At 47.2% G+C, this 21,488-nt stretch overlaps 1 protein-coding gene across 2 annotated transcripts in view; it reads right to left on the minus strand.

Moving 5' to 3' along the window:
* The window catches only part of TppII (Tripeptidyl-peptidase II), a 148,477-nt gene that overhangs the window by 101,559 nt on the left and 25,430 nt on the right, over positions 1-21,488 (minus strand). Inside the window, exons 5-8 of one of the 2 annotated variants that reach the window (XM_077657037.1) lie at positions 14,079-14,215; positions 7,885-7,982; positions 7,719-7,784; positions 2,936-3,164 (exon numbers count right to left, since the gene is read on the minus strand). In XM_077657037.1, coding sequence (XP_077513163.1) covers positions 2,936-3,164; positions 7,719-7,784; positions 7,885-7,982; positions 14,079-14,215 — 530 coding nt within the window. Of the gene's footprint in view, positions 1-2,935; positions 3,165-7,718; positions 7,785-7,884; positions 7,983-14,078; positions 14,219-21,488 lie in introns of both variants that reach the window. The other variant, XM_077657036.1, reaches the window with a different exon arrangement.

A 21,488-nucleotide genomic window follows, 5' to 3' on the forward strand; every position in this document is an offset into this window, starting at 1 on the left:
ATAGCCCAATTGCTGAATTTTGCATAAGGCCAATCCTAGCAGCATCCTAATGTATCAGTCCACATAAAAAAAGGAGAAGAAACTAGGCAGTCTTCCACAATGTTCACATCAGGTGTCATGTGGGAGAGCCCAATTGCTGAATTTTGCATAAGGCCAATCCTAGCAGCATCCTGATGTATCAGTCCAAATAAAGAAAGGAGAAGAAACCAGGCAGTCCTCCACATTGGTCACATCAGGTGTCATGTGGAAGAGCCCAATTGCTGAATTTTAAATAAGGCCAATCCTAGCAGCATCCTAATGCATCAGTCCACATAAACAAAGGAGAAGAAACGAGGCAGTCCTCCACACTGTTCACATCAGGTGTCATGTGGGATAGCCCAATTGCTGAATTTTGAATAAGGCCAATCGTAGCAGCATCCTAATGTATCAGTCCACATAAACAAAGGAGAAGAAACTAGGCAGTCCTCCACACTGTTCACATCAGGTGTCATGTGGGATAGCCCAATTGCTGAATTTTGCATAAGGCCAATCCTAGCAGCATCCTAATGTATCAGTCCACATAAAAAAAAGGAGAAGAAACTAGGCAGTCCTCCACCTTGTTCACATCAGGTGTCATGTGGGATAGCCCAATTGCTGAATTTTGCATAAGGCCAATCCTAGCAGCATCCTAATGTATCAGTCCACATAAACAAAGGAGAAGAAACCAGGCAGTCCTCCACACTGTTCACATCAGGTGTCATGTGGGAGAGCCCAATTGCTGAATTTTGCATAAGGCCAATCCTAGCAGCATCCTAATGTATCAGTCCACATAAACAAAGGAGAAGAAACCAGGCAGTCCTCCACCTTGTTCACATCAGGTGTCATGTGGAAGAGCCCAATTGCTGAATTTTGCATAAGGCCAATCCTAGCAGCATCCTAATGCATCAGTCCACATAAACAAAGGAGAAGAAACCAGGCAGCCCTCCACACTGTTCACATCAGGTGTCATGTGGGATAGCCCAATTGCTGAATTTTGAATAAGGCCAATCGTAGCAGCATCCTAATGTATCAGTCCACATAAACAAAGGAGAAGAAACTAGGCAGTCCTCCACACTGTTCACATCAGGTGTCATGTGGGATAGCCCAATTGCTGAATTTTGCATAAGGCCAATCCTAGCAGCATCCTAATGCATCAGTCCACATAAACAAAGGAGAAGAAACCAGGCAGTCCTCCACACTGTTCACATCAGGTGTCATGTGGGATAGCCCAATTGCTGAATTTTGCATAAGGCCAATCCTAGCAGCATCCTAATGCATCAGTCCACATAAACAAAGGAGAAGAAACCAGGCAGTCCTCCACACTGTTCACATCAGGTGTCATGTGGGATAGCCCAATTGCTGAATTTTGCATAAGTCCAATCCTAGCAGCATCCTAATGTATCAGTCCACATAAACAAAGGAGAAGAAACCAGGCAGTCCTCCACACTGTTCACATCAGGTGTCATGTGGGAGAGCCCAATTGCTGAATTTTGCATAAGGCCAATCCTAGCAGCATCCTAATGCATCAGTCCACATTAACAAAGGAGAAGAAACCAGGCAGTCCTCCACACTGTTCACATCAGGTGTCATGTGGGATAGCCCAATTGCTGAATTTTGCATAAGGCCAATCCTAGCAGCATCCTAATGTATCAGTCCACATAAACAAAGGAGAAGAAACCAGGCAGTCCTCCACCTTGTTCACATCAGGTGTCATGTGGAAGAGCCCAATTGCTGAATTTTGCATAAGGCCAATCCTAGCATCATCCTAATGCATCAGTCCACATAAACAAAGGAGAAGAAACCAGGCAGTCCTCCACACTGTTCACATCAGGTGTCATGTGGGATAGCCCAATTGCTGAATTTTGCACATTGGTCACATCAGGTGTCATGTGGGAGAGACAAATTGCTGAATTTTGAATAAGGCCAATCCTAGCAGCATCCTAATGCATCAGTCCACATAAACAAAGGAGAAGAAACTAGGCAGTCCTCCACACTGTTCACATCAGGTGTCATGTGGGATAGCCCAATTGCTGAATTTTGAATAAGGCCAATCGTAGCAGCATCCTAATGTATCAGTCCACATAAACAAAGGAGAAGAAACTAGGCAGTCCTCCACACTGTTCACATCAGGTGTCATGTGGGATAGCCCAATTGCTGAATTTTGCATAAGGCCAATCCTAGCAGCATCCTAATGCATCAGTCCACATAAACAAAGGAGAAGAAACCAGGCAGTCCTCCACACTGTTCACATCAGGTGTCATGTGGGATAGCCCAATTGCTGAATTTTGCATAAGGCCAATCCTAGCAGCATCCTAATGCATCAGTCCACATAAACAAAGGAGAAGAAACCAGGCAGTCCTCCACACTGTTCACATCAGGTGTCATGTGGGATAGCCCAATTGCTGAATTTTGCATAAGGCCAATCTTAGCAGCATCCTAATGTATCAGTCCACATAATCAAAGGAGAAGAAACTAGGCAGTCCTCCACCTTGTTCACATCAGGTGTCATGTCGGAGAGCCCAATTGCTGAATTTTGCATAAGGCCAATCCTAGCAGCGTCCTAATGTGATTGGTCTACATAATAAACAACGAAGAGGAAAGCAAAGAGGAGGCATTTATAATATCTTCCTGGCACAAGTCGGTATTCAAAAATTTTCGATTAATACATGAACCGAATATCAAACATTCGACTCATGCATTCGAAGTTTTGAATATTCGCATATTCCTAAATATTGTTAATTGTAACGTTACAATTCCTACAACTTCGACATGTGCAGCGCATGTGTATTCCAACAGCTATGAAGTTATTCATGTTGTTTTTGTGCAATAGGGGGTACAAATACACACTCCCAAATTTTAAGATTTCCCTCCTGGAGTGCCCCCATCATGTGCATAGTGGGCAACTCTACAAACTCACCCGCCCACCCAGTGGGTGTGCTCGCCGTAGCTCATATTGATGAGGTGGCAGCCCTGGCGGAGAAGGCGCACCAGAGCACGCACCAGAGCGGTGCCAGTCTCCATGGAGCCCAGCCGCAGGTCCCCAATGGCCACGCTCACCAGCTGCACCCCAGGGGCCACGCCATTGCGCTCAGGTGACTCCGGGAAGCAGGCCGCCGCAATGCACGCCACGTGGGTGCCATGTGTTGCTGGAGCAATTGAGAGTCTCTCACACAGTCATAGGAGAACAAACCAAATCTGCTCTAGAGCAGCACAATACACTTCACATGCACCATGCAACTATGCAGCAGTGTAGCAGGTACGTAAATAGTGCACTGTTGAAGCCACAGTGACGGTTTGGAAGAAAGCATTGAGCAGTACAAAACAGCATGCTTGGCAATGCAAATAATGGACAAGGCAGTCAGGCATTCAGTTACTGTAAGCTGGTGATTATAAGAAGACTCATTTTTTTGTATAAAAAATGACCTTCAAGGTTGGGGGCTGACTTATAAATGGAGTTGACCTATACTCAGAGTCAACGTGTGCTCAAAAGATGTTTCGATTGAGCCAAGAGCAGTGTCACATCCCGTCCTTGCATAATTCCGGAATAGTTTTCAGGCACTGCAAAACTGGGTTCGCCCACATGTGCCGAGAAGCATTTTTGCATGCCTTTTTGCCACATCTGCTTCACTTAAATGAGGTAGCAGTTGTTAACAGTGGTGTGTGTCGCTCTCCGACAGACACCAAGATGCCCCAGAACCTCGGCAACAATACAGGGAGGCTTTCAAATGGACGCCAGATCAGAAGACAATGTCGCAGCAGAGAGGAAGTTTAATGTTTCAGATAAGTGCACGCAAGGATGAAGAAAACAAAAAAGCAAGACCTTTGTGAACAGTGCTGCAGGCTGTTCCTTTCGCAGGCCGAAGTTCGGACAGTTGGATTCACGATCAAAAAAGGCAAGCACCCGATTACGATGACACCGAAGTGAAGCACGCACTGTCGCAGAGATGTCCATCCCATGCACTGAGTTGGACATGTGCATCCCATGCACATGTCCAAGAAAGGGGTCACCAACTTCATGAAGTGGAACAGCCTGAGCCTATGGCAATGCACAACCATATGCCAAAGGTTGACCGAAGCGTAAGAAGAAAAACAAAGCACGTTTCTGTGCTACACGACCAGCAACGCCGACCAAAATCTGGTCTGGTTAGACATGGCTAGTAAAAGGACCACATAATTGAAAGGGAAGCACCAGGCTTGCCTGCTGACAACAGCTAGCAGTTGCAGCTATTTCACAGTCACACTGTGCATAGCCGACATCGCAGTCCCTCATCCTTTGGTACGCACCGCCAGCTGTGAGCGGCGGTGCGCTGCCCACACATAGCCGACATCACGATCGCAAATCGATCACAAGGTGTATTAATAAAGGGCAGCATTGGTATAATCACATCTTATCATCAGCCTGGCTATGCCCACTGTAGGACAAAGGCCTCTCCTATATCCTTCCAATAAACACTGTCCTGTGCCAGCTATGACCACCCTATCCTATCGAATTGTTGTGGAAACGCCTAAATAAGATCATTAAACCAATCAGTCATTCCAACATCACCAGCATAAAAATCAACAATGAAGACATAAGCGGCACTGATCTAATGCGTTCAATGCGCATTTTGTCTCCGTTGGGGAAACTGACTGCGCAAGCACAGCTTACTCTCCCACTGCAGATTGCATCCCTAATATCTCTGGAAGTATGGTATTCTTTCCCACTAATGAAAGTGAAGTGATTTATGTATATAATAACCTCAAAAATTCTAAATCTCGTGATGCAAATGACATGCAAATTGCCCCTATTAAATACATTATTGATATCATCGCTCCAGTGTTGACTAGCATGTATAACTTAGCCTTTGAGCTAAATACATTTCCAGAGCTAATGCAAATAGCCAAGGTGACTGTAATACACAAAGGAGGTGACAAAAATAATATAAATAACTTTCGACCCATTTCAATTCTCCCAGTGTTCTCTAAAGGTTTAGAAAAAATTATGCACATTCGTCTTTATTCATATTTAGGCAAGCATTCACTCATTTCACCTTGCCAACACGGTTTTCTGAAACAAAAATTCACAGAATCAGCTCTTTTAACGCAAAAAGAAATCATTATTAATGCTCTAGAGCATAAGAAACTAGTTTTAGGCATATATATAGATTTTTCAAAGGCATTTGATTGCATGTGTCACAAAACGTTAATAATGAAACTTCAGCATTATGGCATACAGGGAAATTCTAATGCTCTCTTATCATCGTACCTTCAACACCGCTCTCAGTATGTTAGCCATAATAATAAAAATTCCAGCGTCAAAAAACTTACTTCTGGTGTCCCTCAAGGCAGTATTCTCGGTCCCCTCCTATTTGTTCTTTACATAAATGACACCTTTTCCACTATAAGCGAGGTACAATGGATTGGATATGCAGATGATACCGCGCTCTTCATTACCGGAGATAACCCAAACAATTTGATACACACAGCAAATATAGCATTACAGTTTGTTAAGCGTTGGTCCGAAAATAACTTTCTGAGAATTAATGCAAAAAAGACTCAAGCAATACTTTTTCGTGCAAGAAACACCACTGTCACTACCACAGAAAAGCTATTTCTAGCGAATGATGAAATTGATATACGAACGCACGTTAAATCACTTGGGGTCTTTTTCTCAGAAAACCTAACCTGGGATAAGCACGTTGAACACGTTTGCTACAAATTAAACAGAATCGCGGGAATATTGAGTAGGAATCGGCATATATTACCTACAAAAGTAAAAAGGATGGTGTACAACGCCTTATTTTTATCTGCACTTAATTATTGTCATCTTGTATGGGCGACCACATCCAAAGAAAACATTCATAAACTAAAAATATGTCAAAAACTCGCAATTCGAGCCATTGCGAATATTTCATACCGTGATCATACGTCCGCATACTTCGCATCCTATCGCATACTTCCAATTGAAACCATGTATTCGTTCCGCCTTCTTTGCCAGTACAAGACTGCTGTTCGCACTAATAATCACTATTTTCTTCAGCTATTCAACCTTGACACGCGCACTCATAGTCATAACACCAGACACAATAATTCATGGGTCGAACGTTTCTGCCGCACAACATATGGCAATCAATCTTTATCGTACCACATCGCCGTCCTCTTAAACGCACTCAGTCGCGTTGGTGTTGATACAAATACAGAATCTGCACGCTCACTTTTCAAAAAATTAGATCGTAATGCATCCGCTTTCTGTTAATACCCTCACCATTTTCTCTGGCTTCATTTCTTATCCTCCGCTGCGCTATTGCCCCCGTGTCTGATTTTATATCCCTTCCTTTTTTCTTTATATCGTGCAGCTAACGACATTTTTGCTTACATATTGCTGCAACTACGCCCTGTACCACGTGCATTGTATTATGTCAGCCGCTTACTTTTTGCATCTCACGTATAAAACCCTGACATTGTCGTCCATATGTATATATCTTGTACAATGCTTGTCATTGAGCGTCCTTTGTTTATTTTTCTTGAATTGCTGCTGAACTGTACCCAAGGGGGCCGGGCTTCGTCAAGCTGCGCATGTGCAGCTTTTTTCCGTTGCCCCCTTTCTTCCTCTCGGAGAAAAATAAATTTGACTTTGACTTTGACTTTAACTTCTTAATCTCATCCGCCCACCTAACATTCAGCCTCCTACACTTCCCTTCCCTTGGAACCCACTCCCGTTACCCATAAGGACCATTGGTTATCTTGCCTTCGCATCAAATTCCCTGCCCAAGCCCATTTCCTCCTCTTGATTTCGACTAGGATGACATTAACCCGCATTTGATCCCTGACCCAGTCTACCCTCTTCCCGTCTCCTAATGTTACAGCTATCATTTTTCTTTCCATGGCTCGCTGCATTGTCCTTAACTTAAGCTGAACCCTTTTCGTTAGCCTCCACGTTTCTACCCCATAGGTGAGTACCAGTAAGATACAGCTGTCGTACACATTTCTCTGGAGGTATATTGGTTAACTGCCATTCATGATCTGAGAGAACCTGCCATATGCGCTCCACCCCATTCTTAGCCTTCCAGTTATTTCCCTCTCATGATCCGGATCAGCTGTCACTACGTGCCCTAAGCAGACGAAACTTGCAGCACCTCGCTGCCAACTGTAAACTGCTGTTCCCTTCCGAGAGTCCAATGAAAGATACTAGAAGACTCTAGACTGGCTGATGACGACATGACTCCTTCGACCAATGATGCAATTTTGTTAGGGAGAAACCAAATGGTTTTTGTAAAATGACAACCTAAATGATGATGATTATTATTATTACGAACCTAGAGTGCTATCGCATTAAAAGCGATTGGAAAATTGGTGGCTCAAAAGAAGGCCGTTGGTGTAAGGTTACAAATTCAGGGTTAAAAATTGAATGCAAACAAAAATGGCTAATATATAGGTAATACTGTTAAGTTTGACGGATGGCTTAGAGAAATATGAGGGAAAAGAAAATGTCGAGCAACAACTAGCCCCACTCCATTTCACAGGGGATGCCTTAACTGCTGGGAGTTGTTTGCCAAATGGCGTGATCGAAGAGCTCTGGTCACAAGTGCATGATGTGTCTAGCCATGCGCTGAGATGACCAGGAAGATTGCAATAGTGCAGTGTGAATCTAAATATAGAGATTTCTCCTGCAGCCTCTATGTGCTGGCCACACAGCAGCCAGAATCGAAACACACACTCACAGCAGTTGCCCACCAGCTCCAGCAGGTTCCCCTCATCATGGATGTTGACGGCGTAGTTGAGACAGTCTGCGAGAGGGAGGGGAACACAACAGCAGCGAGCTGAGCTACAAGGACTCATGGTGTGGTGCCCTCCCCCTCTTGGCCCAAATGCGGAGGAGGGACTCGCCTTCCTTCGTTAGGGTGGCGTACTGCAGCGTCTCGCTGTAGCTCCCCAGCAGAGTGCAGCTGCCCAGGTCCCCCTGCTGCGTGCTGTCCACCACAGCCCTGCATCACACCAGCAAGTACATGTCGGAAAAGAGTAATTATGACTTTTCACTCGAGACAATTTAGCACATGCAACAATTCTATGGCGTAAGCAACACTAAAAGTTGCAAATATTTACACCAACCAATATTTATTACCAGCCCAAAATTTCAGGGCCACCTTCATGTGCGACTGAGAGTTGTAAGCAACCTCCATCTACCCACTCCCTCTCTACCATCAAAATGTTGACACGTTTTTAAAAACAACAGTTTGGTGCACAGTCGCAAATTGTACAAGGTCAAGCTTGTATACATGTATATGCAAGAAAAACTCGGGAAACGTGCAGCCTAAACGAACATCGCTATGCAATACATCAGGTTGGAGGTGAGTTCTGCGGCTTAGTTTTTCACCACAGTTCAACCACTGCATGTCCTCTGTGCATACATCAAGCAGGCTGGCTTCATGTGCTGCTTTATCATCAACAGGTAGTGCTCCACATGTGCACATGTGCACGCAATTAATTACGGACAGGTCAGCAAACCCTCTCATAAGATGAACCATTTCATTGGTTTTCCATTCAATTCAATGGAATAAAAATCCACTTAAGACGTGTCCTTTGATTAAGGAGAACTTGAGGGAAGGTTTCGTGTTGGCACGGAAAATGCAGGGCACCGTGGCGCATGTGCTGGTGCAGATGTCAGTGCCGTGTGCACATCACATGCCGAGCAGTGAGCCAAGCAGACTGAAAGGCACGCGTGCCTGAAGTGCACCCACTCATTGACTTGGAGCTTAATAACTCTGTGGCCGCATTTTCAACAGAAGCAATGCGTTATCTGCTACTGATCCAGAGTACCCGGGTTCGAACCTGACTGCGGCAGCCACATTTCAATGCAGGCGAAACACAAAGGCGCCTGTGTGCTGAGCAATTCAGTGCACATCAGTGCAGCTTCCACTAGGCACCTCTTCCTTTCTTCTTTCACTCCCTCCTTTATCCCTTCCTCTGTCTGCCCAGACATGAGACAGATACTGCACCATTTCCTTTCCCCAAAAACCAATTTTCAATTTTCATGCATTACCCAAGGTGCCAGATATCATCGCAGCTTATGAAAAGGAATGTGGCATTGGTAGCCCTGCTGGGCGCCTTCCAAGTGCTCGGAGCAGGATGGAAAGCAGAAATCGGAAGAAAGCGCGTAAACAGCAGCCACTACGGGATACTGTGAGAAATGATGACATTTTCAAGTGAGCTTATTTCACGTTCTGTCTTCCGCTCACTTGGTGCATAGTCCAACAAATGCTCTATTTGCAGTTACCTTCTCTCTGAAAAGCAAATACGTAACATATATTTGAGAGACCTAGCATGCCTACACACCTTTTTTTAGGGGCACTTGGGGTAAGACCAACATTTCATAAAACGAACAAATATTCTGCTCCTTTCAAGTTTGTCTTAAGGAAGCCTGCTGTACTGTGCATTTTTTATGTTTTGTAAATATGGGTAGGGGTACATCGCTCGAGCGCAGTTATATCTCAGGCAGTGCCTGAAAAGATGTGCGCAACTGGCGCAAGCTTGTTTACTTTTTGTGTTTCGTAAAGAGCACTCCCCTATCACCTCACTCTCCTCTCCGTGCCACTTTTTATTCAGGTGCTTCAGTTATTCACTAGCAATTGCCACACGTCTTTTCCTTCCTTTTTGTGTTGCTATTCTAAACAATAAACCACACCCTGGTTGCCACAGGCTCCGGACTGGAGATCACAGGATGTCTGCGCATTCCATGAGCCAGGTGCACGACCCACAGCAGCACAGACCGAGCATGCCAAACCAAAGTGCACACACACCCTTTATCCAGCACAGGGTTGCTAGGCGCCCGTGCTGGTTGAGGGGCAGCGCCCTGGAAGCAAGCCTCATCCCACGCCTCGCATGATGTACTGCTCTGGGCTGTCTCATTTCACTCTCGTACGAATTCCATGAAAAAATTCATCTTCGCCAGATTTCGGCAGTATTCGTATGGCTTCCCAGCCAGAAACACAAGTCTGTTCCAGAGCAGAACGCAGCGTTGGCAACAACAGCGGCACTGCATCCAAACAACTGTTTTTTTGTGGCGCGGCAGCTCCCAGATGGAACCCTGAAAAGTGCTCGAGGAAGCTGGACGATAGCAGGTGGGCAGCTAAGGCACTTAAATAATTATACTGAAAGAGTGATGACTCACAGTGGTGGAAATGGACTAGGAAACAACCAGTAAGTATAAATGACCAATAGAGCTGTTGAAGATTAGCACTAGGTGCCCACGGGAAAACCACAAACGAGGCACTACGGGAGGGATATGGCTGGGCATTGTTATATCAAGAATGCCTGAGGAAAAAGGACAAAAAGCAGGTTAGCAGCTAAGGTATTTAAATACTTACACACAAAGAGCGTTGACTCACAATGGCAGAAAAGGACTACGAAACTAACCAGTAAGTATGCCAGACATAAGGACGAAGAAATAAAGAGCATTAAACGACAGGGTAAAAAAAGCAGAAGGTAAGAAATGGATTAATTCAATGGAAAAGAAGATGACTAGAGAACTATATTGAAATCATCATCACCATCAGCCTGACTACGCCCATTGCAGGCCAAAGACCTCTCCCATGTCTCTCCAATTAACCCTGTCCTTTGCCAGCTGTGCCCCCCGTATGCCCACAAACTTGCTAATCTCATCCGAACACCTAACTTTCTGCCACTCCCTGCTATGCTTGCCTTCTCTTGGAATCCACTCTGTTGCCCTTAAGGACCAACGGTTATCTTGCCTTCGCATTACATGACCTGCCCAAGCCCATTTCTTCCTCTTGATTTCGACTAGGATTTCATTAACACACGTTTGTTCCCTCACCCACTCTTCCCGCTTCCAGTCTCTTAATGTTACACCTACCATTTTTCTTTCCATGGCTCTTTGCATTGTCCTTAACTTAAGCTGAACTCTTTTCGTTAGCCTCCACGTTTCTGCCCCGTAGGAGAGTACCAGTAAGATACAGCTGTTGTACACTTTTCTCTTGAGGGATATTGGTAAACTGCCATTCATGATCTGAGCGAACCTGCCAAATGTGCTCCACCCCATTCTTATCCTTCTAGTTATTTCCTGTCCTAAGTATTCCTTAGGGCAGGTAGTGGCCACTGGTCCGGATTCCTTTACCACTTCCAGCACCTCACTACCAAATGCGAACTGCTGTTGCCTTGCTAGACTGTTGAATATTACTTTGGTTTTCTGCATGTTCATTTTTATACCCACCGTTTGGCTCTGCCTGTCTAATTCATTGATCATGATTTAAAGTTCACCTCCTGAGTGACTCGGCAAGGCAATGCCATCAGCGAATCGCAGATTATTTAGGTATTCTCCATTAACTCTTATCCCCGACTGTTCCCTATTCAGGCCTCGGAATACCTCCTGTAAACAGGCGGTGAATAGCACTTTACAGCATAACGATAGTGCGAACTGGAAGAATGGCAGTGGCAATGCAACGCAGGACGCAATGGTGGGCGTGCCAGAAGGGATGAACAGAGGAGAGAAGATGAAAGTCTTGCTGCCACGATGAAAGAGATGAGCAGATGATGAGCGGGTGAAGTTAGGTCCACAAAGACTGAGGAGCCACCGTCTCCGGAAGTCAATGCCGAGGCCATGGACGCACCCAACCGCAGGGGCTGGGGTGCTGTGTTCTCGTGTGGGGGAGTGGTCAGTGGGGCCTCTGGTGAGTGGCGGCGGTCTCAGTTCAGTGGGGTCGTAGTTCGCCGTGTCTTCTAGATTCTCAGGGGGGGGTGGTCCGTGGAGTCTCAAGCCAGTGGCGGCGGTTGTCGTGTCATCGTATCTTCTGATTGGGGCTTTGGGCAGGGCGGAGGGGAGCGGTGGCGTCGGGGCGTACCTGGCAGGCTAGGGAAGCACCAGGAGGTGCGATGCCACGAGCATACCACAGGAGACCTCGGTGGACAGCAGGCTCCTGAACTCTGGGACCAGGATGACAAAGGACCCAGCAGTTCCACCAGATGTTACGTGATGGCAAGCCGAAGAACTAGACGTGACGACACAGGGTTGTATGATTTAATGGCTGTGGGCCTAGCACAAGCACTCCTGTCCGTGCCACTGCCCGCTTCATCGTCTTCTAGTCCGTCACAATATTAATGTTTAGACCCACCATTCTGCTCTGTCAAACTCATTGATCATGCTTTGCATTTACACTCCTGAGTGACCAAGCTAGGCAGTGTCATCAGAGCATTGCAGATTACTAAGGTATTCACCATTAACTCTTATCCCCAATTGTTCCCAACCAAAACCTCGGAATACCTCTTGTAAAGAGGTGCTGAATAGCACTGGAGAGATTGTGTCTCCCTGCCTGTCCCCCTTCCTTATTGGAATTTTATTGCTGACTTTATGAGGTACTGTTGTGGCTGTGCAGCTGTTATAGATATCTCCCAGTATTTTTACATAGAGCTCTGCTACACCCTGATTCCACAATGCCTCCATGACTGCTCAGGTTTCCACTAAGCCAAATGCTTTCTCGTAGCCAAGGAAGGCTACATATAGGGTTTGGTTATATTCTGTGCATTTCTCTATCACCAGATTGAATGTGTGAGCATGATCTATGGTGGAATATCTTTCACGAAAGCCTGCCTGATCATTTGGTTGATTAAAGTCTAAGGTTGTCCTGACTCTATTAGCAATCACCTTTGTAAATACCTTGCAGGGAAATGACAGCAAGCTGATCAGTCTGTAACTTTCCAAGTCCCTGATGTCTCCCTTCTTATGGATTAAGATGACAACGTTCTTCCAAGCTTCTGATACGCTCGAGATCATGCGTATACAGGCAGCACCATCTCCCCACCGTCCTTCAACAGATCCAACAAACAACTGCAGACTGTCAAATGCAGTATAATCACTTTTCGCTCTTCTGCTGACTCATCGTCAACATTCAAATCCCTGAACACTGGCATGCTAGCATGCATGTCGCCAGCCTTAATTTTGTATGCCCTGTCCATGCGTCTTTTGATGCAACAGTCTGGGACTGAGTTCCGTCGCAAATCCCATCACAGCAGTCTGTCGTTCATCGCCACCCTTGTGTGTGCAGAGAGGCAAGCACTGACATGAGGAGGCACAGTGCATGCTCACAAGCACACACTGTTTCCTGCACTTGCTCGTCAGATGATGTCACTGACCCTAGACAGAAAATAAAAATCGGAAAACAAAAGCAGTCTGTGCTTGCATTTTGACGCTGAGCACTGGCTTTCCTCAGGTCACCTTCAGTTTTGAGCCGTCAGCATCGGTGCCATCCACAGTACAGACCTTGGCAGCACGCCACGCGCCAGTAATTAGCACCACATGTTTTTGTTTTTATGGTAGTGCCCAGTGAAACTGGCAGGATGCCCAGACAACACTGGTGCACCCAGCTGCACCAGCTCACGTCTGTTTTCAGTACACTGGTGTGGATGGGGCATGGCGCACAAGACAACGCGTGTTGCGTGTGCATGCGAACTGAAAGCGTGGGCCCCACCTCCGAGTTGGCCGAGCCCAGCCAGGACAAAAAAGAAAGCATGCACGTCTCATTGAGAATTTTTCCAGGCTATTCACTAGCACTGGGACAGAGTTTTGTAACCAGGGAGTTCATTCACGCTGCAAAGCCAGTGTCTGTCGAAATAAGGAAAAGAATAAATTCCCACACCGTGTCTATGCCGGTGGGGGCAGCAGACTGCCCAGGAAAGCCAGACTAGGAGTCAAATTATTCTGTGCGTAGTCCAGCCAGTTGAGTGCACGAATGGGGGAGGACATTTGTATTGTAACTGCTGTTTCCTGCGTTCTTGTCTTGGGGTTGAAGGTCTGAGCATGAGGGAGAGATGGACACTGAATAAAGAACAGACTACCAAAAACTAGAAGAAAGCACCATTCACACGGGGGTTCTTTGCCACACGTTGAAGGGCAAAAAAGGCAGAGAGTGAAGAAATGGCTCAGCCCTGCAGTCCATGCGGAGGAGAAGGCTGCCTTCAGAGGCTGTCACAATGGCTCACAATTTCCGGTCTACAATGCAGTTGTGCACTGCTGAAAAAGCCCTTCGCCCTAGCAGTACACGCGTCATTCAGAGAGAAAGTAGCATTACTACCTCCAGGTGGCCCCGTCGTGGAAGACGACGCAGTCGTAGACAGGCCCCAAGTCCTCAAACTTCTTCTCCAGGCTGGCCAGAACCTCCACCTGAGCCTCCCGCTCCTCTCGCTCCAGCTTCTGCTCCAGGCTCAGCTGCTGCTGGTACAAGCACAGTGCCCCCTCCGTCACTCACGACCAAACCCCTCTCCAAGGGTTAAGCTCAAACATCGCTAGCAGGAGGCCAACATACTGTCCGCTTATAATGACTTATGTTATATATTATAAATATTATAGTCAAAATATAGGTGAAAACTGCAAGGCTGCCTTTCTCCACGCACTATCTATGCGGCATCCTCGACTCGCTATGCGCTGCTTGGCACATTGCACGAGGTCTAACGCGTCACACAACAGAAGGCCTATTTTAACCGTGGGGCATACATCAGCCTCACACAAGATTTGTACCCACAGAGGCAATCATTTTTGCGCATTCGGTGCTTAGGTTTTATAACGACGCCTCTGCTGACTGTCTTGTGCAGGAAGCAAGTGCAGCAGCAGCGATGGCTGGATACAAGAATTATTCCGCACTGTCCAAACCCATGTTTGGAATTTTATTGCTGGCTTTATGGAGGACTATGACAGCTGTACAGTTCCTATATATATCTTCCAGTATTTTGACATAAGGCTCATTTACGCCCTGATTCCACAATGCAGGTATGACTGCTAGGTTTCCACTGAGTCAAATGCTTTTTCGGTATCAATGAAGGCTATATATAGGGGCTGGTTATATTCTGCGCATTTCTCTATCACCTGATTGATAGTGTGAATATGATCTATTGTGGAATATCCTTTGCGAAAGCATGCCTGATCATTTGCTTCATTAAAGTCTAAGGCTGCCCTGACACTATTTGCGATTACCTTTGTAAACACTTTGTATTCAACGGATAGTAAGCTGATCGGTCTGTAATTTTTCAAGTCCTTGGCTTCTCCTTTCTTGTGAATTAAGATTATATTTGCGTTCTTCCAAGCTTCTGGTACGGTCGAGGTCAAAAGGCATTGTGTATACAAGGTGGCTAGTTTTTCTAGCAGGATCTCCCCTCTGTCCTTCAACAGATCTGCTGTTACTTGGTCCTCACCAGCTGCTTTTCCCCTTTGCAATCCTCCTAAGGCTTTCCTTACTTCCTCTCTCGTTACTGGCGGGATGATGCATTGCTGTGCACTACTGTCTCTATTGTTAACGTTCTGATTACATTGGCTACTGTGTGGATTTGTGTAGAACTCTTCGACTACTTTAACTATCTTATCCATATTGCTAATGACATTGCCCTCCTTGTCGCTAAGCACATATATCTGGTCTTTACCTATGCCTAGTTTCCTCTTCACCGCTTTTAGGCTACCTCCAGTCTTTAGAGCATACTCGATTCTCTCCATATTAAACTTCCTTACGTCGGCTACCTTGCGCTTATTTATTAACTTCGATAGCTCTGCTAGTTCTATCCTGTCTGTCGGGTTAGACGCCCTCATGCTTTGACGCTTCTTAATCAGATCTTTCATTTCCTGAGATAGCTTGCCGGTATCCTGTCGAACACGGCCTACTTGAATGTCAAACAATCATTGTGAAAGCAGAACAGTATTCGCGAAACAAGAATCTGGAAATCAAAGGAGTTCTGCAAGAACCAAATGAAAGCCTTCCAGAGATCCTGGAAAAGATAGGTGATGCTTTAGGTGAACCTATATCACTTTCTGACATAGACGTGTGCCACAGAGTACCCACAAAAGGCAAGAAACTGACGAACATAATCGTACAGTTTCAAAGACGTGATAAGCACGACCAGGTGCTAAAAAGAGCATGAAAGAAAAGGCTGACCAACGCAAATCTTGGCTTGGCTTCACAATTCCAAGAAGTGCAACTAGATGCACAACAGGACTCGCCAATCTACATAAATGAGCACCTTTATCCATTTATGAAAAAACTGCTAGGGACGAGTATTGCACATAAGCAAGGGTGCGCGTGAAAGTACGTTTGGACAAGGAATGGATCCATTTTCATGCGCCGCACTCAAACGCCTCCCATCCTGGTGATCCAGCATGAAAGCGACATTAATAGGATCAGAGCAGACGCTGAATGAGGCTTCTAGCCCGGCCATGAAAACGGTTGCTCTCTGGTGAACCATGGATAATGACAGTATTCCCCCAGAAAGACTTGCGCATATTGTAAGAAACAAGAATGCAAGAAAATGGCTTAAACTTTTCCACTTAAACGCGGGGTCTGTCCGCACTAAACGGGATGACGTACTGTTGCTTTTGGACTCCTGCGATATTAATTTTGGTGTGCTAATGTTCACCGAAACCTGGTACAATGATGATTCTGAGCAATTAGTACTCCCTGGATATTGGTGGTGGTGGTGGTGGAAAAAAATTATTTTCGTCAACATCGAGTGGGGTCTCCATTGCGATTTTCTTCTTTCCCTGCTTCACCGCTGGTCGCGTGATGTGGCCAGGAGCCCTTGGCGCTCGGCGACTTCCAAAGCTCGGCTCACGGCTCAGAATTGGGTCCTCGGGTCGTAGCTGAGCACCGCAACCTCCCATTCTTCGCGGTTCAAGAGCTGCAGGTCCATCGGCGGTGTGTCCCGTGGACATTCATGCAGTATATGAGCTAAGTCGGCCCTATCTTGACCACATAGTTTACACTGGGACGAGAATGCTCCCGGATACATCATGGAATTTTTGTAAGGGTTGGGGAAAGTGTTTGTCTGGAGTTGTCTACAGGCCACCTGCTGGGGTTTGGTCAAAGAAGACTTATCGGGAGGTGGGTATTTAAGTCTATTATTATGATAGCGCATAGTTATGTCGTGATACAAGAACATGCGCTCCCTGGCCGACCTCAGGTTTGGGCAGGCCACAGCCCGGTTGACGAATCCTCGGGCAAAATCGTGGGCTGCTTCGTTCCCCGGGTGGGACGAGTGTGCAGGCACCCAGATAATTTGAATCTGGCGGCTAGATTGGACTGTCTCTCAAGAACAGACATGGTGGCAGCGTGGACTCTGCCTTTCACAAAATTTCGCACGGCTGTCTTGGAATCGCTGAGAATATATTCAGCTTCCGTTGAGGCGATGGCCAGGGCGATAGCCGCCTCCTCGGCCTTCTCCGCGTGCTTCACCTTAACTGTGGCCGCTGCAAGGGGGTTGCCCGAGTTGCCGAGTATCCCTATCGCGAAAGCCACTTCCTGGGCAGGATACTCCGCGACATCGACGTAGACTGTCTCCTGGAGCTGAGAATAATTCTTGTGTAGTGCTTTTGCTCGTGCTTTCTGCCTTGCGGTGTGGTATTCAGGGTGCATGTTTTTGGGGATGGGTTTAATATAGAGCTGTTTGTGTATATCGGTGGGGAGCTGGCCTACGGACTGTGTGTGGATTCGTATTCAATCTGCAATTCTCGCAGTACACTTCTTCCCGCTGGGGTTTTTGATAGAAGCTCGTACTGAGCCACACGTTGGGGTTCCACCATTTCCGTCATCGTATTGTGTATCCCTAGCTGTAGAAGTCTCTGAGTGGGTGTACACTTTGGGAGATGAAGGGCGGATTTGTAGGTTTGCCTGATGAGGCACTCTACTTTGTCCATTTCTGGTTGATGGAGATATAAGTAAGGTATAAAGTAGACGATACGACTCAGGACGAAGGCTTGAACCAACCTCCTGAGGTCCATCTCCTTTATACCCTTGTGCTTGTTCGCAATACGCTTGATTAATCTGTTTGTCTGGCTGACGCAGCCAACGAATTTGTTTAGAGTGACGGTATTCCTACCCTTGTTTTGAATGTGCATGCCTAGAACACGAAGGGTAGCTACCTCGGGAACCGGGACCCTGTCTACATGCACTAAAAAGGGTGGGGGAGTGCTTTTGGCCAAAGGGCGACCCCTGATCACCAAGAGCTCCGATTTCTGAAGGGAACATGAAAGACCAATGCTGCCGGCATAGCGGACGACGGTGTCAGCTGCCGCCTGCAACGTCTCCTCCATTTCTCCATCCCTATAGAGTGCCATTGTCGGCATAGAGTGTGAGAGGTTGGGAATGGCCGAGAGAGCTCTAGCCATCGGGACTAGGGTGATGTTGAAGAGGAAAGGCGAGAGTACCGACCCTTGTGGGGTCCCTCTACTACCTAGGGGGAAGGTGTCAGATTGCAGAGACCCTATCTGTATCTCCATCGTCCTGTCAGACAGGAAGGCTCTGATATAGCTATGGACTCGTTCACCTACATTGAGTCCGGAGAGAGAGGTTAGTATTGCCTCGTGGTCTACATTGTCAAATGCCTTGGTGAGATCAAGAGCCAGGATGGCCCTAGTTCTCTTCTCATGGACTGGGCGAAGCACTTCTTCCGAAATGCGAAGCATAGTGTCCTGGGTCGAGAGATGAGGTCTAAAGACTAGCATGGTGTCTGGGAAGAGACCGTTCGCGTGCATGTGGTTCTCGAGGCGGTTGAGGACCACATGCTCCATCAGCGTACCGATACAAAAGCGAGAAAGGTCTGAGATTCTGTAATGCTAGCTTCTTGCCGGGTTTCGGAATGAAGACAACCTCCGCGTGCATCCAGGATTGAGGGAGTTCCCCCTCCCGCCAGCATTTGTTGACGAAGTCGGTGAGCGCCCTCACTGACTTCCCGTCGAGGTTGAGCAGGGTGCGATTTGTGACCCCATCCTTGCCAGGAGCGGAACAAGTACAGAGTCTGTGAAGGGCTGCTCGCACTTCTCACTCCGCAATTTCCTCGTCCAGTCCAGGATTGGCGATACCCTCATAGCTAGGGAGGGGTTCCTGAGGGGACATGTCTAAGTATCTGTTTCTCAGCTCCTCCAGAAGATCGTCATCCGGAAAGGGGTTCTCGATAAGGATACGTATTATGTCCTTCCTGTGGGCGGACTTGCAGTCCTCTGGGTCTAAAAGATAGCGCAGCAAATGCCACGTGTCCTTCAGTCCCAGTTTACCGCTCCTTTGATCGCAAACCTGGCCCCATTGCTGCTTGGCCAAGTTCTGTGCATGGCTCTCGATGCCCTTAGCTAGTCGACCTATTCTTAGGCGTAGCTTATGACTGTGTTTTTGAGTGATCCATCTCCTCTGAAGGCTCTGGTACGCTTGCCTCATATGGAGGAGAAGCCTACCCACCGACAAGATCTCCTCCGGAGAGGGAATCTCGTGGGTGGCAGTCTCCACATCCTGTACGAGACTCGAGGCCCAATCCTCCAGGTTGTCGATAGTGTCAGAAGCAGTTTGCTCCCTTAAGGTTCTGAACCTATCCCAGTCCGCGATGCGGACCGGTCTCTTGTTCTTTCCCTTCAGGGAACCCTGCATAACGATGGACATGGCGATGTAGTGGTCACTCCCGAAATTTTCCAGAGTGTTGATCCACTCTACGTTCGAGAAATTCTTGCCTAGAGTGAGGTCCAGGCAAGTTATCGCTCCTACACTGTTTCCTATCCGTGTGGGCGCCGCGGGGTCTGTGTACAGGGTGAAACCCACGTCCTGTACATGGTTCCATAAATGCGTGCCCTTCTTATTATTCCTCTAATTATTCCCTTATTATTATTCCCTGGATATAGCCATTTCTATTTGAATCGAAGGGACAGTCGAGAAGGTGGTGTGTCTTCGCAGATACAGTTGAATCCCGCTACAACGAAATCGGCGGGACATGCGAAAAATTTCGTTGTCGCGAAATTTCGCTGTCAAGAAATTAGCCAAAAATGCAAGGCAATAATAGCAAAACATAGTTTTATTGACAGAAATCTGCGAGCTTAGCCTGCTTGCGTTTCACTGCCAGCACCGGCGTCACGCGACTCTCGCACTTTTAACAGCAACATCGCAACGTCGTCATCGTGTGTGGCAAGAAATTTTTTAATAACATCGAAGGCATCCAGTACCTGCGATGAGGCTGCCGGGGCAGGTAAATCTTGAGCGGAGTCGTCTTCATGATCGGATGGCTCTTCCGGCTCGCAAACACTTTTGATGATGTCTTCATCGCTTCGTTCCTTGTGGACAATCACGTCCGCGTCAACGTCGAGGAAATCGTCCAGCGCTATGTCAGCAGGGACGTTTCCAGCTTCCTGGAGCGATTTCCAAGTAACGTCAATCCCCGGAGTCGATGACGATGGTACACTTTCCGCGGCTGCAGTCGTGCTGGTCGCCTTGCTATCGACAAACCCGGCGTGCTTGAAGCAGTTGCGTATCACGCTGCGCCGTGTTGCTCTCCATGCCGCAGCCATAATTTCTAAAGCCATCAAAAGATCGACTTCCGTCTCCCTACCAGTGTTGGTGTTCAGGAGAAGCCGCTGGATCAACCTCTCCCGGTAGGAAGACTTCATGCTCCGGATGACGCCTTGGTCCAGGGGTTGAATGACTGAGGTACAGTTCGGCGGGAAGAACTTCAGCTCCACACTTGACAGCTTGGCGTCGTCAATGCGGTGCGCTGAACAATTTTCCAAGGGCAAACAAACCTTTCGATTTTGTCTGCTCATGTCGCGGTCAAGTGCCACCACCCAGTCAGCAAAAATGGCACGGGTCATCCACGACCGGCTGTTTCCCACGTACTTGACAGGTAGGCTCCTGTTCCCCTTGAAGCAGCGCGGTTTTGCACTTTTGCCAATAACTAACGGGGGGCGTTTGTCAGACCCATCCACATTTGTGCAGAGCAGCACAGTCACTCGTTTCTTGCTATGTTTGCCTCCGTGGCAACGCTGCCCTTTAAAATCAAGCATTTTCACTGGCATAGAAGAGGGCCGTCTCGTCTGTGTTATAAATATCAGATGGAGCGTAACTGCTCATTATGTCAGTCATGTTGTTCGCCGCCCATGCTGATGCACCGTCAACGTCCGCAAATGCCGATTCACCGCACAAAACCTTGCCGACGATGTTATGCCTTTCTTTAAAGCGATTCAGCCATCCTATGCTTACCTTAATGTCGTTCAGCCCTAGCAAAGAAGCATAATTTAGGGCCTTCTGCTGTATAATTTTACCGCTCAGTGGCATGTTTGTTGCTTGCGTATCGACGAACCAAGCATAGACAGCCTTGTCGAGCTCTTCATACGTTGGTTGCGTCACTTTCTTGTGCTGCGCTGAAGAGCCCGACGAAAGTGCCATCTTAACACTTCTTATTCTTCAAAATCGTCGATAGCGAACTCGGCGCGATGGCAAAATCTGCGGCAATAATTGCTTTCTTCTTCCCGCTTTCCGCTTCGGCGATAATTCTATCCTTTTCTTCTAGTGAAATAAACTTCCGCTTCTTCATTAGCGGCGACATGGCAGAGGCGATCAACGAGGTCAGACTGCAGCAAGAGATCGACAATCAACACACACCGACACACGAGAAAATGGTGGCAAGGGCTGCGGAGAAGGCGGGAAGGGGAGGCTGGCGACTGGATTTAGATTCGTCCTTGGCCCTCGTACGGC

This window comes from Amblyomma americanum, chromosome 3, assembly GCF_052857255.1.
Source record: "Amblyomma americanum isolate KBUSLIRL-KWMA chromosome 3, ASM5285725v1, whole genome shotgun sequence".
In the NCBI taxonomy this organism is placed as follows: domain Eukaryota; kingdom Metazoa; phylum Arthropoda; class Arachnida; order Ixodida; family Ixodidae; genus Amblyomma; species Amblyomma americanum.